The sequence below is a fragment of the Haliotis cracherodii genome, unplaced genomic scaffold (assembly GCF_022045235.1).
Source record: "Haliotis cracherodii isolate W230 unplaced genomic scaffold, xgHalCrac1.p SCAF_3, whole genome shotgun sequence".
In the NCBI taxonomy this organism is placed as follows: Eukaryota; Metazoa; Mollusca; class Gastropoda; order Lepetellida; family Haliotidae; genus Haliotis; species Haliotis cracherodii.
Window position 1 is genome coordinate 1,207,817 of NW_027266286.1, and position 19,905 is coordinate 1,227,721.

General features: G+C 46.0%; 1 protein-coding gene across 1 annotated transcript in view; it reads left to right on the top strand.

Moving 5' to 3' along the window:
- LOC139473796 (activating signal cointegrator 1 complex subunit 3-like) overlaps positions 1–19,905 on the top strand; it is a 228,620-nt gene that overhangs the window by 204,371 nt on the left and 4,344 nt on the right. The window contains exons 35-41 of the mRNA XM_071256556.1: positions 6,418–6,529; positions 8,227–8,361; positions 9,430–9,485; positions 9,825–9,993; positions 14,471–14,622; positions 15,885–16,035; positions 16,381–16,495. Coding sequence (XP_071112657.1) covers positions 6,418–6,529; positions 8,227–8,361; positions 9,430–9,485; positions 9,825–9,993; positions 14,471–14,622; positions 15,885–16,035; positions 16,381–16,495 — 890 coding nt within the window. The remainder of the gene's footprint in view (positions 1–6,417; positions 6,530–8,226; positions 8,362–9,429; positions 9,486–9,824; positions 9,994–14,470; positions 14,623–15,884; positions 16,036–16,380; positions 16,496–19,905) is intronic.

Consider the following 19,905-nt stretch of genomic DNA (forward strand, 5'->3'; position numbering starts at 1 on the left):
GCAATGCTGTGTCTGACACTCACTCACTCACTCCACCACAACAATATGGAGGAGAGTATGCAATGCTGTGTCAGACGGCACTCTCACTCCACCACAACAATATGGAGGAGAGTATGCAATGCTGTGTCAGACACTCACTCACTCACTCAACCACAACAATATGGAGGAGAGTATGCAATGCTGTGTCAGACACTCACTCACTCACTCAACCACAACAATATGGAGGAGAGTATGCAATGCTGTGTCAGACACTCACTCACTCACTCCACAACAACAATATGGAGGAGAGTATGCAATGCTGTGTCAGACACTCACTCACTCACTCCACCACAAAATATATGGAGGAGAGTATGCAATACTGTGTCAGACACTCACTCACTCACTCCACCACAACAATATGGAGGAGAGTATGCAATGCTGTGTCAGACGGCACTCTCACTCCACCACAACAATATGGAGGAGAGTATGCAATGCTGTGTCAGACACTCACTCACTCACTCAACCACAACAATATGGAGGAGAGTATGCAATGCTGTGTCAGACACTCACTCACTCACTCAACCACAACAATATGGAGGAGAGTATGCAATGCTGTGTCAGACACTCACTCACTCACTCCACAACAACAATATGGAGGAGAGTATGCAATGCTGTGTCAGACACTCACTCACTCACTCCACCACAAAATATATGGAGGAGAGTATGCAATACTGTGTCAGACACTCACTCACTCACTCAACCACAACAATATGGAGGAGAGTATGCAATGCTGTGTCAGACACTCACTCACTCACTCATGACAATATAGAGGAGAGTATGCAATGCTTTATCAGACACTCACTCACTCACTCCACCACAAAATATATGGAGGAGAGTATGCAATACTGTGTCAGACACTCACTCACTCACTCCACCACAACAATATGGAGGAGAGTATGCAATGCTGTGTCAGACACTCACTCACTCACTCATGACAATATAGAGGAGAGTATGCAATGCTTTATCAGACACTCACTCACTCACTCCACAACAATATGGAGGAGAGTATGCAATGCTTTATCAGACGCTCACTCACTCATGACAATATAGAGGAGAGTATGCAATGCTTTATCAGACACTCACTCACTCATTCCACAACAATATGGAGGAGAGTATGCAATGCTGTGTCAGACACTCACTCACTCACTCATGACAATATAGAGAAGAGTATGCAATGCTTTATCAGACACTCACTCACTCACTCCACAACAATATGGAGGAGAGTATGCAATGCTTTATCAGACGCTCACTCACTCATGACAATATAGAGGAGAGTATGCAATGCTTTATCAGACACTCACTCACTCACTCCACAACAATATGGAGGAGAGTATGCAATGCTGTGTCAGACACTCACTCACTCATGACAATATGGAGGAGAGTATGCAATGCTTTATCAGACACTCACTCACTCATGACAATATGGAGGAGAGTATGCAATGCTTTATCAGACACTCACTCACTCATGACAATATAGAGGAGAGTATGCAATGCTTTATCAGACACTCACTCACTCATGACAATATAGAGGAGAGTATGCAATGCTTTATCAGACGCTCACTCACTCATGACAATATGGAGAAGAGTATGCAATGCTTTATCAGACACTCACTCACTCATGACAATATGGAGAAGAGTATGCAATGCTTTGTCAGACACTCACTCACTCATGACAATATAGAGGAGAGTATGCAATGCTTTATCAGACACTCACTCACTCATGCCAATATGGAGGAGAGTATGCAATGCTTTGTCAGACACTCACTCACTCATGACAATATGGAGGAAACACTATGTCATTCATACACCCAGTCACTCTTTGATACAATCACTCATGCTGTCATTCGTTCATTCACCCGTTCGTTCATGCATTCATTAATTCATTCACATAACCCTTCACTCATACTTCAACTTGATCACTCTTTCCCCAAGTCATTGAATCACTGTATTTTGTCACTGACTGAATTGTTTTGAGACAGTGACCGTGGCGTTGTAGTGGAGGAGATGGTGGTATCAGTGCAGCATGTATGTCTTCCTGATCAGTCGACATCGAGACCGTGGCACCTAACACACAAGGAACAAACAGGGTTGCGGCCTCCTAACAACCACTGCAGATTGTTGCAAGGCATATTCCGTGTTGACCCAGGAAGTCAATGTCCTTGTGCACAATGGGTTATCATAATAACTACAAACATCCTGAACACAATGTGAGTGTTTAGATTGAGGACATGATAAACAACTTTGACAGCTTTCATAGAAAAGGATGATGTTTCTATTGTTGAGTGACGTGATGACATGTTGTTGCTGCAATGACATCCTCATTAATCCAGGTTGTTATATCTCCACTCAATCTTGATAAAAAAAACCTGGACATTCTCTACCAATACCCAGTTGCCTCTTACAACACTGTTTTTTCAATCATTTCTGTGAATTTGAGAAAATTGTGACTATAATGTATTCCTGTGCCACTTCATTGTTGATGTTCATGCTATCAACCACTGGTTTGTTTACTTCAACCCGGCAAATATTGAACATCAGGGAGTCCTTTCAACTCATGACAAGCTGACAGTTTCCTCCTCACGACAACTTGATAAACAGACTTGTTATCTGGGTGGGATGTTCCTGTGATGGCCTTGGTGGCGATTGTGGTAGAAGACGGGCGTATTTCTGTGTTCACCAGGACGTGTATTTATTTGCTCACTGAAAATCCTTATGCTGATCATGACCTAACTCCTACAATCATGTTAATTATTTAATCAATTTATTAAAATGTGCATCTGGTGTGCACAATGACTGAACGCAGAAAAAGAATATGCTGTGTCCTGAGGGACCACAATAATACTCATTGTACCCACAGCGCATGAAGAACAGTTGTTGGTGTCTGTTATTTCATCCCTCAATCAATCAATTATCTAAACATACAGCACACTACACCATTTCATTACTTTACAGGACATCCAAATTGCCAACAAGGACCCTTAAAATGAGGGTAGGTGGGGTAGGCTAGTTGTTAAAGTGTTCGCTTATCACGCCGAAGATCCAGGTTCAATTCCCCACATAAATACAATGTTTGAAGCCCATTTCTGGTGTCTCGTGCCATGATATTGCTGGAATATTTCTAAAAGGAGCATAAAACAATACTCCCTCACTCACCCCTACAAATGAATTATTGGATGTACCCTGAACCCCAATTTCTGTAAGTCTAGGAAAACCCCAGCAACAGGCATCCAGATGACGACAATGTCACCTGACACACAAGCTCCTGCATCAGTCATCCAGATGACGACAATGTCACCTGACACACAAGCTCCTGCATCAGTCATCCAGATGAGGACAATGTCACCTGACACACAAGCTCCTGCATCAGTCATCCAGATGACGACAATGTCACCTGACACACAAGCTCCTGCAACAGGCATCCAGATGACGACAATGTCACCTGACACACAAGCTCCTGCATCAGTCATCCAGATGAGGACAATGTCACCTGACACACAAGCTCCTGCAACAGGCATTCAGATGACAATGTCACCTGACACACAAGCTCCTGCATCAGTCATCCAGATGACGACAATGTCACCTGACACACAAGCTCCTGCATCAGTCATCCAGATGACGACAATGTCACCTGACACACAAGCTCCTGCAACAGGCATTCAGATGACGACAATGTCACCTGACACACAAGCTCCTGCATCAGTCATCCAGATGACGACAATGTCACCTGACACACAAGCTCCTGCAACAGGCATCCAGATGACGACAATGTTACCTGACACACAAGCTCCTGCATCAGTCATCCAGATGACGACAATGTCACCTGACACACAAACTCCTGCAACAGTCATCCAGATGACGACAATGTCACCTGACACACAAGCTCCTGCATCAGTCATCCAGATGAGGACAATGTCACCTGACACACAAGCTCCTGCATCAGTCATCCAGATGACGACAATGTCACCTGACACACAAGCTCCTGCAACAGGCATCCAGATGAGGACAATGTCACCTGACACACAAGCTCCTGCAACAGGCATCCAGATGACGACAATGTCACCTGACACACAAACTCCTGCATCAGTCATCCAGACGACAATGTTACCTGACACACAAGCTCCTGCAACAGTCATCCAGATGACGACAATGTCACCTGACACACAAGCTCCTGCATCAGTCATCCAGATGACGACAATGTTACCTGACACACAAGCTCCTTCAACAGGCATCCAGATGACGACAATGTCACCTGACACACAAGCTCCTGCATCAGTCATCCAGATGACGACAATGTCACCTGACACACAAGCTCCTGCATCAGTCATCCAGATGACGACAATGTCACCTGACACACAAGCTCCTGCAACAGGCATCCAGATGACTCACACTCACTCACTCACTCACTCACTGAGTCGTGTCACCAGGAGGAGCCTTCATCAGTGACAACACATGGTCCAGGAAAGAGAATGTAGCAAGTGCACATTTCTTCCTCTTTGCTGCGGAAGCTGGCTGTCAAGTGGTTATGAAATAAATGGATCTATTTAAGATACCTTTGTGTTTAGTATTCATTTTTATATTTTGATCAAAGGTAATTGAAATCCAACCAGCAAGTATCTCTCTCAGATGTTTGGCTAGAATAGCTATGAAGAGATGAAATGGTAAATTCTACTTGTTATAATTGGTCAAATAATTTTGGTCTGTAAGCTAGCCCCATAATGGAGGTGCCAAGCTAGACACAGCTTCAGTGGGGATATATGAATGCTATCTAGCCAGACACAGCTTCAGTGGGGATATATGAATGATATCTAGCCAGACACAGCTTCAGTGGGGATATATGAATGCTATCTTGCCAGACACAGCTTCAATGGGGATATATGAATGCTATCTAGCCAGACTGAGCTTCAAGGGGTATATATGAATGCTATCTAGGCAGACACAGCTTCAATGGGGATATATGAATGCTATCTAGCCAGACACAGCTTCAATTGGGATATATGAATGCTATCTAGCCAGACACAGCTTCAAGGGGTTTATATCCATGTTATCTAGTTAGACAGCTATACTGGGCATATGGAAACCATGTTATCTAGTTAGACAGCTTCAGTGGACATAGGGCCATGTTATCTAGTTAGTCACAGCTACACACAGATTCATTGGGTATCTGTCCATGTGTTTGTGTATAAAGAGGTCGACAATCAAGCAGTATAGCACAGTGTCACATATTTTTTAACAAATGAAACTATTTGATAATTGAGGGGCTGTAGGTTTGGAGAACTGCCATCATCATTGGCCCATCACACAACCACCCTCATCTCAGCAACCACCATCATACTATTGGATCATCTCACTGGAGGTGCTGTTTGATGATTATGTGTATTTTTCAACCCGGCATACAACCATCATACGATCATCATAAACCATCATATGAATATCATACTTTTGACCTCTGACCTATCCCAAGGCCAGAGGGAAAACACCCCTGTAATGATATCATCATATTGTCTGTTTTATTGATTGCTGTATGTTGTATTGACTGCTGTATGTTGTATTGACTGCTGTATGTTGTATTGATTGCTGTGTTGTATTGATTGCTGTATGTTGTATTGATTGCTGTGTTGTATTGATTGCTGTATGTTGTATTGACTGCTGTATGTTGTATTGACTGCTGTATGTTGTATTGATTCCTCTGTTGTATTGATTGCTGTATGTTGTATTGACTGCTGTATGTTGTATTGATTGCTGTATGTTGTATTGACTGCTGTATGTTGTATTGACTGCTGTATGTTGTATTGATTGCTGTGTTGTATTGATTCCTCTGTTGTATTGATTGCTGTATGTTGTATTGATTCCTCTGTTGTATTGATTGCTGTATGTTGTATTGATTGCTGTGTTGTATTGATTGCTGTATGTTGTATTGACTGCTGTATGTTGTATTGATTGCTGTATGTTGTATTGACTGCTGTATGTTGTATTGATTGCTGTATGTTGTATAGATTACTGTATGTTGTATTGATTGCTGTGTTGTATTGATTGCTGTATGTTGTATAGATTACTGTATGTTGTATTGACTGCTGTATGTTGTATTGACTGCTGTGTTGTATTGACTGCTGTATGTTGTATTGACTGCTGTATGTTGTATTGATTGCTGTGTTGTATTGATTCCTCTGTTGTATTGATTGCTGTATGTTGTATTGATTGCTGTATGTTGTATTGATTGCTGTATGTTGTATTGATTGCTGTATGTTGTATTGATTGCTGTATGTTGTATTGATTGCTGTATGTTGTATTGATTGCTGTGTTGTATTGATTGCTGTATGTTATATTGATTGCTGTGTTTTATGCATAATGATGTACTGATCAATGTATGTTGTATTGCAGTTACTACAAATTGGACAACACAGAGCAGGACATCATTAACAAGTATCTGTCTGGCTTGGTAGAGAAGGCACTGATAGAACTCGAGGGTTCTTACTGTCTGCAAGTTGGTGAGGTGAGTGATGGAACGTGAGGGTTCTTACTGTCTGCAAGTTGGTGAGGTGAGTGATGGAATGTGAGGGTTCTTACTTTCGGCAAATTGGTGAGGTGAGTGATGTAATGTGAGGGTTCTTACTGTCTGCAAGTTGGTGAGGTGAGCAATGTGAGGGTTCTTACTGTCTGCAAGTTGGTGAGGTGATTGATGGAACGTGAGGGTTCTTACTGTCTGCAAGTTGGTGAGTTGAGCGATGGAACATGAGAGTTCTTACTGTCTGAAAGTTGGTGAGGTGAGCAATGTGAGGGTTCTTACTGTCTGCAAGTTGGTGAGTTGAGCGATGGAACATGAGGGTTCTTACTGTCTGCAAGTTGGTGAGGTGAGTGACGGAATGTGAGGGTTCTTACTGTCTGCAAGTTGGTGAGGTGAGTGATGGAACGCGAGGGTTCTTACTGTCGGCGAGTTGGTGAAGTGAGTGATGTAATGTGAGGGTTCTTACTGTCTGCATGTTGGTGAGTTGAGCGATGGAACATGAGGGTTCTTACTGTCTGCAAGTTGGTGAGGTGAGCAATGTGAGGGTTCTTACTGTCTGCAAGTTGGTGAGGTGATTGATGGAACGTGAGGGTTCTTACTGTCTGCAAGTTGGTGAGTTGAGCGATGGAACATGAGAGTTCTTACTGTCTGCAAGTTGGTGAGGTGAGCAATGTGAGGGTTCTTACTGTCTGCAAGTTGGTGAGTTGAGTGACGGAATGTGAGGGTTCTTACTGTCTGCAAGTTGGTGAGGTGAGTGATGGAACCTCGAGGGTTCTTACTGTCTGCAAGTTGGTGAGGTGAGTGACGGAATGTGAGGGTTCTTACTGTCTGCAAGTTGGTGAGGTGAGTGATGGAACGCGAGGGTTCTTACTGTCTGCAAGTTGGTGAGGTGAGAGATGGATCTTGAAGCTTCCTACTGTTTGCAAGTTGGTGAGAGCCTTAGACAGTAGTATGATTGAAACCCTTGTACTTCTTCGAAACATAAATGGTACATGTTTTTGTGATGGTCTGAAACATCTCTCCCTCAGAGGATGGAGCAAAGAAGATGCAAATGTGCTTCTTAAATACCAACTTCATTGAACATTGCCCCATTTTAGTATTATGTCTCCCCCCTTAACATTTTTATCCGGATGAGAGTTACCCAGCATATGGTATTTATTCTTCTGTGACACGGGGGCAGAATGCTCTCCTGTATGTCCTAGAGATGCTCTCCTGTATGTCCTAGAGATGCTCTCCCATATGTCCTAGAGATGCTCTCCCATACGTCCTAGAGATGCTCTCCTGTATGTCTTAGAGATGCTCTCCTGTACGTCCTAGAGATGCGCTCCCATATGTTCTAGAGATGCTTTACTATATGTCTTAGAGATGCTCTCCTGTACGTCCTAGAGATGCTCTCCCATATGTTCTAGAGATACTATCCTGTACATCCTAGAGATGCTCTCCTATATGTCCTAGAGATGCTCTGCCATACGTCCTAGAGATACTCTCCTGTACATCCTAGAGATGCTCTCCTGTATGTCCTAGATATGCTCTCCTGTATGTCCTAGATATGCTCTCCTGTACATCCTAGAGATGCTCTCCTGTATGTCCTAGAGATGCTCTCCTGTATGTCCTAGATATGTATGACAGTGATACAGCTATCCACATACTCTGTGTTCATGTTAAGACGATGTGTGTGTTTCCAGGACAACCGCAGCATCACGCCGCTGACCCTCGGCCGCATCTCCTCCTACTACTACCTCAACCACAACACTGTGCGCATGTTCTGTAACGAACTCAAGGCTGAGTCGACACTGCCAGAACTCTTGGACATCTTGTCTGTAAGTCCAGGTCTACACTGAAACCTCCATAATCCACACCTTGTCAGTCCAGACCTTGCTAATCTGGACCTTGCCAGTACTTCATACCCATGTTCAGAGATCTTGTACCCGAAACACTGTCACTGGTGCACCGTCATCCTATATTAAACACTCAGTCGATATTTAGAGTGAAATGATTATTAAATGGGTTCCCACTCGCTGGCAGTGTGGGTTCGAATCCCGGATGGGACTCAGCCCAAAGAAGCTCTAGAATCTGTACTTTACTAAGAAAGTATATAACATTTGTCACATTTGACCACTTTCTAAACCAGGCATTGTGTATCATAATATAAGTCTTGTAAAGAGGCAGCTCCACCCACTGTGATTATATACACATTATCATAAATATCAAGGTCAATAGTTGATTACAAGGATTGGGACACAAAGAATATTCACCTTATTTTTATACCCCCGACAAAATGTCGGGGGTATATAGTTATACCAAGGTTCCGTCCGTCCGTCTGTCCAAAAACTTTGTCCGCACGATTTCTCTTAAACTGTTCAGGGGATTAATCTCAAACTTAGTACATATAATCTGTGTCATATGGAGGGGTGCAGCCCAAAGAAAAAAAATTGTTTTTATTAATTTTCCATTTTTTTAAAGAATTTTTCAAACCCCAACAGCCGTCCGAAAACTTTGTCCTCGCAATTTCTCTTAAACTATTCAGGGGATTCATCTCAAACTTAATACATATAATCTGTGTCATATGAAGGGGTGCAGTCCAAAGAAAAACATTTTTTTAAATTAATTTTCCATTTTGTTTATGAATTTTTCAAACCCTAGGCTAACCCTATCCTAGCTATTTGATTTGTAACTACTGACACACTAGGCGGGTTGGGGGTATTAGTGAGCCATGCTCACTTTTGCACTTGTTAGTAGCAGAATTAGCAACAAAGAAAGACTTATATGATCTCACAACTGACTTTGTGACCTTCTTTAGAATTGCCTCCCTAGATTGGTGCAGCTGGATCAGAATAACATGTTCTTGTTTGGAGCAGTGATGTCCCATTTTTTCTGTTAATTCCCAGAATGCCCACGAGTATGCGGAGCTCCCAGTCCGCCACAATGAGGACCAGATCAACAGGTAGGTGGCTTGTTTTCAGTCATCTGACATCTTTTTGAAAACTACACGGCCAGTGGAGCTGAAACGTGAGGCTGTGAAAAGAATGTGAGTTAAGATGTCTTTGACTTTGTTGAACAAGGCCCAGTTCTTCAGGTATGTCAGGAGTGTTGTCAGTCAGCTCGATGTGCAGGAAGAACCAGGTCTTAGACGTTTGTCACTTGGTGTCACCTGCTGGTATGGTTTTGACGCTGACAAATACAATCATTATCAGGACGACTCTGGCACTTAACCCATGATTATCGGACTGCACTGCACAGCAAATGAGGCACTGATTGTTATGTTTGTTATGTTTCCTGGTAGCGACCTGGCCCAGAAGGTCCCCCTGGCGGTGAACCCCCACTCGTACGACTCCGCCCACACCAAAACCCACATCCTGCTGCAGGCTCACTTCTCCCAGATGCAGCTGCCGTCCACCGACTACTACACCGATACCAAGTCTGTCCTGGACCAGGCTATCAGGATCCTCCAGGTGGGTCACCTCAACCTCCCCTCAACCCCATCAAAGCCCTCAACTTCCCACAACCCCCCTCAACTTCCCACAAACCCCACAACTTCCCACAACTCTCCTCAATCCCCCTCAACCTCCCCTCAACCCCCTTTAACTCCCCTCAATCCCCCCTCAAGTCCCCTCAACTCCCCATAATTCCCCTCAACTCCTCATAACTCAACTCAACCTCCCCCCCACCCCCGTCAAACCAACACCCCTCAACCCCACAACTCCCTTAGTCCCTGAATCCCTGAATCCCCTTCTCAACCAGCTCACACTTCTTACACACAACCTAAAATCCCTCAGACCCTTCAACACCACTCAAACACCCTCACACAACCTCAAACAGCTCAAACTCACACCCCACAAGCCCCTACCCCTCACCCATCTCATCTCTCAGTGATGGACCAAGCCACCCTAGCACACCCTAGCACATCCCAACACACCCCAGCACACCCCAGCACACCCTAGCATGCCCTAGCACATTAGCACACCCTAGCACACCATAGCACACCCCAGTACACCCTATCATGCCCTAGCACACCCTAGCACACCCCAGCACACCCTAGCATGCCCTAGCATGCCCTAGTACACCCTAGCACACCCTAGCATGCCCTAGTACACCCTAGCACACCCTAGCACACCCTAGTACACCCCAGTACACCCTAGCACACCCCAGTACACCCTAGCATGCCCTAGTACACCCTAGCACACCCTAGCACACCCTAGCACACCCCAGTACACCCTAGCATGCCCTAGTACACCCTAGCACACCCTAGCACACCCTAGCATGCCCTAGCACACCCTAGCACACCCCAGTACACCCTAGCACACCCTAGCACGCCCTAGCACACCCTAGCATGCCCTAGCACACCCTAGCACACCCCAGTACACCCTAGCATGCCCTAGTACACCCTAGCACACCCTAGTACACCCTAGCATGCCCTAGCATGCCCTAGCACACCCTAGCATGCCCTAGTACACCCTAGCACACCCTAGTACACCCTAGCATGCCCTAGCACACCCTAGCACACCCCAGTACACCCTAGCATGCCCTAGCACACTCCAGTACACCCTAGCATGCCCTAGCACACCCCAGCACACCCCAGTACACCCTAGCACACCCTAGCATGCCCTAGCACACCCCAGTACACCCTAGCATGCCCTAGTACACCCTAGCACACCCTAGCACACCCCAGTACACCCTAGCATGCCCTAGTACACCCTAGCACACCCTAGCACACCCCAGTACACCCTAGCATGCCCTAGTACACCCTAGCACACCCCAGTACACCCTAGCACACCCCAGTACACCCTAGCATGCCCTAGTACACCCTAGCACACCCTAGCACACCCTAGTACACCCTAGCACACCCTAGCACACCCTAGCATGCCCTAGTACACCCTAGCACACCCCAGTACACCCTAGCATGCCCTAGTACACCCTAGCACACCCTAGCACACCCTAGCACACCCTAGTACACCCCAGTACACCCTAGCACACCCCAGTACACCCTAGCATGCCCTAGTACACCCTAGCACACCCTAGCATGCCCTAGCACACCCTAGCACACCCAGGCACACTCCAGTACACCCTAGCATGCCCTAGTACACCCTAGCACACCCTAGCACACCCTAGCACACCCTAGTACACCCCAGTACACCCTAGCACACCCCAGTACACCCTAGCATGCCCTAGTACACCCTAGCACACCCTAGCACACCCTAGCATGCCCTAGCACACCCTAGCACACTCCAGTACACCCTAGCATGCCCTAGCACACCGTAGCACACTCCAGTACACCCTAGCACACCCTAGCACACCCTAGCATGCCCTAGCACACCCTAGCACACCCCAGTACACCCTAGCACACCCTAGCACGCCCTAGCACACCCTAGCATGCCCTAGCACACCCTAGCACACCCCAGTACACCCTAGCATGCCCTAGTACACCCTAGCACACCCTAGTACACCCTAGCATGCCCTAGCACACCCTAGCATGCCCTAGTACACCCTAGCACACCCTAGCACACCCTAGTACACCCTAGCATGCCCTAGCACACCCTAGCACACCCCAGTACACCCTAGCATGCCCTAGCACACTCCAGTACACCCTAGCATGCCCTAGCACACTCCAGTACACCCTAGCATGCCCTAGCACACCCCAGCACACCCCAGTACACCCTAGCACACCCTAGCATGCCCTAGCACACCCTAGCACACCCCAGCACACTCCAGCACACCCTAGCACACCCCAGTACACCCTAGCACACCCTAGCACGCCCTAGCACACCCTAGCACACCCCAGTACACCCTAGCATGCCCTAGCACACCCTAGCACACCCCAGTACACCCTAGCATGCCCTAGCACACCCCAGCACACCCCAGTACACCCTAGCATGCCCTAGCACACCCCAGTACACCCTAGCATGTCCTAGCACACCCTAGCACACCCCAGCACACCCCAGTACACCCTAGCACACCCCAGTACACCCTAGCATGTCCTAGCACACCCTAGCACACCCCAGCACACCCCAGTACACCCTAGCACACCCTAGCATGCCCTAGCACACCCTAGCACACCCCAGTACACCCTAGCATGCCCTAGCACACCCTAGCACACCCTAGCATGCCCTAGCACACCCCAGTACACCCCAGTACACCCTAGCACACCCTAGCATGCCCTAGCACACCCTAGCACACCCCAGTACACCCCAGTACACCCTAGCATGCCCTAGCACACCCTAGCACACCCCAGTACACCCTAGCACACCCTAGCATGTCCTAGCACACTCTAGCACACCCTAGCACGTCCCAGTACACCCTAGCACACCCTAGCATGTCCTAGCATGCCCTAGCACACCCTAGCACACCCCAGCACACTCCAGCACGCCCTAGCACACCCTAGCACACCCCAGCACACCCCAGCACACCCTAGCACACCCCAGCACACTCCAGCACGCCCTAGCACACCCTAGCACACCCCAGCACACTCCAGTACACCCTAGCAGACTCCAGCACGCCCATTCCCACTCCACCCACTCTCCACTCCACAACCATTTCTTTCCCTGAGAACCATGTTCAACAAGTGTAGCTCCTTCCAGGCATGTGACACCTTCGGTACACACTCGGTATCATCGCTGCCACCAGTGTGGGCGCGGCCATTACAAAAATCTTGAAATTTGGCCTCTAACCCCAAATGTAGTAAAGTTTATACTTTTGTTAATGTCTTTGGGAATGCCATCACAGTTAATTTTGAAAAGGTTTACGACTGATCATATTTCCCAGATGAATTTACATTTTTGTTTGATTGATCGGATTGGTTCGAGATTGCAGACAAACAGAAATTCAACCAACTTCCCCCTTAATATAACAAATGTTATATTTGGGATAACACTTTCTTTGTATAGTACAGATTCTCGTACTTGTTTAGGTTGAGTTCCACCCACACATGCCAGAGTGAGGCACCTTATCGCCAGCACACAAAGCCACCAATCTAACCCACTCAGCCACCGAGGCTTCCACAAAATGAAAGTCCAACAACTGGTAGTCTAGATCACGTACTTTGTGTACCCCTCTGAACAAATTTCTGTGCAAATTGGCACAGCTCCCATGGCCGAAAGCTATGAATACTCATTGCATTTAGAAAGTGGTCAAATGTACATTCTTATTTTACCAGTTACATGATAGTTGTAATGAAAATAGAAATTCAAACTGGGAAACAAAGAAAATAATTAAGCTGGGGTAAGAGTATTCAGCGTCACGGCAGTCATCAATTGTTTCTAAACATAACTGTCAGTCGACTGCGAGTTCAACACCAAGCATGGTTGTAGCCACCTATCGCAGTAGGGAGCTTTGACTGATGGTAGCAATAGTATAGAGAGCACCGCGAACGGGATATATCTGTGAGGAGTTTTGACTGGTGGCAGCAATAGTATAGAGAGCGCCGCTAAAGGGATATCTGTGAGGAGCTTTGACTGTTGGCAGCAATAGTATAGAGAGCTCCGTGAATGGGATATCTCTGTGAGGAGCTTTGACTGGTGGCAGCAATAGTATAGAGAGCACAGCGAACGGGATATATCTGTGAGGAGTTTTGACTGGTGGCAGCAATAGTATAGAGAGCGCCGCGAACGGGATACATCTGTGAGGAGCTTTGACTGGTGGCAGCAATAGTATAGAGAGCTCCGTGAACGGGATATCTCTGTGAGGAGCTTTGACTGGTGGCAGCAATAGTATAGAGAGCTCCGCGAACGGGATATCTGTGAGGAGCTTTGACTGGTGGCAGCAATAGTATAGAGAGCTCTGTGAATGGGATATCTCTGTGAGGAGCTTGCCAGCAAGCAGTCAAAGAGAGACAACTCTTTCAACACTAGGACATGTGCTCCTGTTTTGGTTTGGTTTGGGGTCAGACGCTGCAACAGCTGTAGTTTCTAATTTGCTTCTAATGTCACCTCACAGGCCATGCTGGATGTGTCAGCGGACCAGGGATGGTTGGCGACGTCACTGCGGGTGATTCAACTGATCCAGATGGTGGTGCAAGGTCGATGGCTGGAGGACTCGACCCTCCTCACCCTCCCTAACGTCATGCCCTACCATGTGTACTGCTTCAGGTACGTAGAGTCCCATCATGCACTGCTTCAGGTACGTACAGTCCCATCATGCACTGCTTCAGGTACGTACAGTCCCATCATGCCCTGCTTCAGGTATATACAGTCCCATCATGCACTGCTTCAGGTACGTACAGTTCCGTCATGCACTGCTTCAGGTATATACAGTCCCATCATGCACTGCTTCAGGTACGTACAGTCCCATCATGCACTGCTTCAGGTACGTACAGTCCCATCATGCCCTGCGTCAGGTACGTACAGTCCCATCATGCACTGTGTCAGGTATGTATACTCCCATCAGGCACTGTGTCAGTTATGTACAGTCCCATCATGCCTAGCGTTAGTTATGTACACTCCCATCATGCACTGTGTCAGTTACATACAGTCCCATCATGCACTGCCTCAGTTATGTACACTCCCATCATGCACTGCCTCAGTTATGTACACTCCCATCATGCACTGCCTCAGTTATGTACACTCCCATCATGCACTGCATCAGTTACGTACACTCCCATCATGCACTGTGTCAGTTACGTACACTCCCATCATGCACTGCCTCAGTTATGTACACTCCCATCATGCACTGCATCAGTAACGTACACTCCCATCATGCACTGTGTCAGGTATGTACACTCCCATCATGCCCTGCCTCAGTTATGTACACTCCCATCATGCACTGTGTCAGGTATGTACACTCCTATCATGCACTGCCTCAGTTATGTACACTCCCATCATGCACTGCGTCAGTAACGTACACTCCCATCATGCCCTGCCTCAGTTATGTACACTCCCATCATGCACTGCCTCAGTTACGTACAGTCCCATCATGCTCTGCCTCAGTTATGTACACTCCCATCATGCACTGCGTCAGGTACGTAAGCTCCCATCATGCACTGCCTCAGTTATGTACACTCCCATCATGCACTGCCTCAGTTACGTACAGTCCCATCATGCACTGCCTCAGTTATGTACACTCCCATCATGCACTGCCTCAGTTACGTACACTCCCATCATGCACTGCCTCGGGTACGTACACTCCCATCATGCCCTGCCTCAGTTATGTACACTCCCATCATGCCCTGCCTCAGTTACGTACACTCCCATCATGCACTGCCTCGGGTACGTACACTCCCATCATGCCCTGCCTCAGTTATGTACACTCCCATCATGCCCTGCCTCAGTTACGTACACTCCCATCATGCACTGCGTCAGGTATGTACACTCCTACTGTATAAAGTGACAGACAGGACATGTTGTTTGTTCAGGCCCCGAGGTGGAGGCGCCAGGCAGAAAGGTTTCCCAGAGCTGCGAGGACCAATCGAAACTCTCCCAGAGCTTGTGGCGGTGTGTGAGGGGAAGTTTGAGGCCCTGGCTGCCATGTTGAATGGTGAAATGAACCAGACAGAGATTGATCAGGTGAGGTCTTGTCTTACTCTTGTAGGGGACAGTGAGTGTGTGAGTGAGTGAGTGAGTGAGTGAGTGAGTGAGTGAGCCCAGAAATGGGCTTCACATATTGTACCCATGTCGGGAATCGAACCCGGGTCTTTGGCATGACGAGCAAACGGTTTAACTTCTGTGATGTATGTATTAACAGTTGACTTCTTTGATGTATGTATTAACAGTTTACTTCTTTGATGTATGTATTAACAGTTTACTTCTTTGATGTATGTATTAACTGTTCACTTCTTTGAAATAAGTGATGATTTTAGAAATCATGTGGACAGGTGTTTGTAGCAACAATGGTTATAATTTTCACTTCAGGTGTACCTCGTATTGAGTCGTCTGCCACAAATCCAGGTCTCTATCAAGGTCAAGGGATTCTGGGAAGGGTCAGAGGGGAAGGAGGAGGCGAGAATGGTCAATCTGTCCAACACAGGTAGGGCATGTTTCATTTCGGGGAACTGTTCCATATTCCTTGTTCCGGTAGCATCCACGCCTACATCCGGATGTCTGGAATTTGTTGATTGTACTACTGCTGCTGCTGCTGATGATGATGATGATGATGATGATGATGATGTCGATGCTGATGATGATGATGTTGATGCTGATGAGGAGGAGGATGAGGAGGAATGAACATAATGGGGATGATGTTGTGACAGTGGCAGTGACGATGTAACTTTATGCAGAGATGTTGATAATGAGGTGAGGTGAGGTGAAATTGGGTTTACCGTCGTGTCCAAGATTATTGCACTTATATAGCGAGCGTGTGTGCGTGCGTGCGTGTGGACTGATGCCGATTTATGGGCTATCTCACTGAGATACCATGCAGCAGTTTAACATGAATACCGAACTCTGACACAGTATACTGACTCTGAGCCAACCAGTCCTTGTTGTAGCCCCTTAATGCCGAGCGCCAGACAGGGTAACAACAAGTACAATCTTTTAATGTCTTTTGGTATGACATGGCCGGGGATTGAACCCCGGGTCTTCCGCTCTCCGGACGGACGCTCTACCCGGGAGGCGGTCTCCGTGATGATGATGGCTTGGTAATGATCACAATGTTGATGACAGTGACATACTGACAACGATGACAATGTTGATGATGCTGACCATTTTAACGAAGATGACCCTGTTTACGACAGTGATGACCATTTTGACGAAGATGACCCTGTTTACGACAGTGATGATCATATTAACGATGATGATCATGTTTACGACAGTGATGCCCAACTAACACGAAAATGTTTTAAAAACATCCCTAAAACATTTTACGAAACGTTTTCTGGGAACATTTGTTTATAACATTTCCAGAATGTTTTGAAAACGAACCAGAGTGTTGAAGAATCTCAGCGTGTTGCTGCCAATGTTCACAATGTACAACACCAAGTCACTGTTATACAAGATACAAATGATTAGGACAAATAGTCCCAGACTGTACACCCCCCAGGCATGCGCTGCAGAAAACACAATACCAGTGACCGACATGGTGACCCATGCCAAGGACCGACATGGTGACCCATGCCAAGGACCGACATGGTGACCCATGCCAAGAACCGACATGGTGTCACATGCCAATGACCGACATGGTAACCCATGCCAATGACCGACATGGTAACCCATGCCAAGGACCGACATGGTGACCCATGCCAAGGACCGACATGGTGACACATGCCAAGGACCGACATGGTGACACATGCCAATGACCGACATGGTGACCCATGCCAAGGACCGACATGGTGACCCATGCCAAGGACCGACATGGTGACCCATGCCAAGGACCGACATGGTAACCCACGCCATGGTAACCCAACAAGACAGGCATAAGACGATAGGGCAGGCATACAACACATACAGAAATAATTAAGTATTGTAGTGGCAGTAAAATGTACAATACATATAATTGTATAAAATAATTCAATTATTTCACACCATTTAATTTTGGTTTGAAAGTATTACTAAAATAAATTTCTTTTATCTTTCTCAGTGCATCATTGTCACATTTGTAAAACGGGAATATCACAAAATGTGGTGTTTTATTCCCGGCACACTGACTGAGTGGGATACACCAACAAGAGAGGTCCCTTATTTGTTGTCGGTGGACCCTCACTCTCGCTCTTAGGGTGTTCCCTGTCTGTCCAATGTATTCGGCCTTGCATCCAGCACATTGTAGGACATAAATCAAGTTTTTCGAAGCACAATTCATATTTTCATGGACATAGAAAGTTTTTCCGTCTTTGAATGTAAAAGAACAACATTGTAAAACATGAGGGCAAGTACCACGATTTGGTCTGTTACACTTTTGCACTGTTTTACATTCTTGTTTTCCATTTGAGAAAGAAGCCCTAGTAAGAATCTGTTTCAGATTTTGACTGTCATTTACTTTTAATAAGTTTATTTTGTGATATTTTTTGTTTTAGTTCTTTACACTTATTTAAGGAATACAGTGATTCCCGAACACTTCGAAATATTTTGGGGAGTTTTGGGGATTAAAGGTTGTAACAAAAGGGAGAACACTCTCGTTAGGTTTATCTTTAGGTTTTAAAAGATCACAACGGTTTTGTGATTTAGCCTTGTTTATTGCGTCTTCCACTATTTTTCTAGGGTAGTTTCTTTCTAATAGTGATTCCCTCAGTTCATCGAGTTTGTGTTGTGCACTATTGTGCAGATTTTACGTGCTAATGAGTAAGGGACATTGTTTATGGTTTGGGCTTCTTTGGCGACCTTGGCCTTGCTGTCTCCCCTGGTTGGAAGATCTGCCTTCAGTGATGTTGATTGTTCAGGGGGGGTCTTCATCCCCGGGACGTTGTACTTCTTCTGAATGTACAGTTCTGTGTTGGAGGACCTCTGAGAGTCAGTTTCACAGAATGTGATTAGGGTGGTTTTATTTTTGTCACGTCAGCATAAGATTTCCCCTCAGTTCTTAGATTTTTTAGGAAGTGATTTTCTTCTTTTGAGTTGACGTTTAAGGTATAGATTGTATGCCGTTTCTTGTTTTTCTCTAATCGCTTGTTAGATATTTCTTCTTCAATCTGACATACTCTTTCCCATTCTTTCTGCAACAATTCAAGTACTTTTCCCTTTGTTGTTTTCACAAGTTCTTCAATGATTTCTGCATTCATTTCTTTGAATTTCAGTTAATGGGACTCCACACGCAGTCGTAAAAGTTCAATTACACTTTTCATGGAATCTATGGCATGTTTTTCTCTAAGGACACGCTGTGTGTCGGGTTCCCCCTTCATAGGCTTGATTTGGAATTTAGGAGGTATGATCCGTTTTGCCCCTAAGAGCCATTTTAGATACATGTCTGCTAGATTGGAATTGTTTAAATAACCCCAGTATGCTTGTTTCCATTTCGTTAGAATGGAACTGCGTACTTGATTCATGGATACTTGTATCTCAGATGCTTTTCTTTCTGTTATTATTTTTACTGAGTCTTCAATAAGGTTTGCTTGAAGAATGGCTTCATTAGCCGAGACATAAGTGTGAAGCTAATTAAAGGTCTTCATTGATGAAATAATAATAATGTTCTGTACAGTATTCAAATATCAAGTGGTGTGCAAGTCCATGCGCGGCTACATGTATTTTCATGGTTGTTTACACGACGGCCTTTATGCACTGTGAACTTCATTTCAATGCAACATTCAATAATGCAACTATTACTAACAATGGATTGCAACGACAGATCAAGTTTGAAAAGAGCTTGGTATCAAACAAACTGTGACATTAACATTATGAGGTCGGCCCGCGAGAAACACCTGGTTGTATTCGCCAACTTGAGTACAGCAGTGGCCCTCTGTATTTCTACCCAAGATGATCTGCCACAAGCTGACTTCTGGAATACATGTT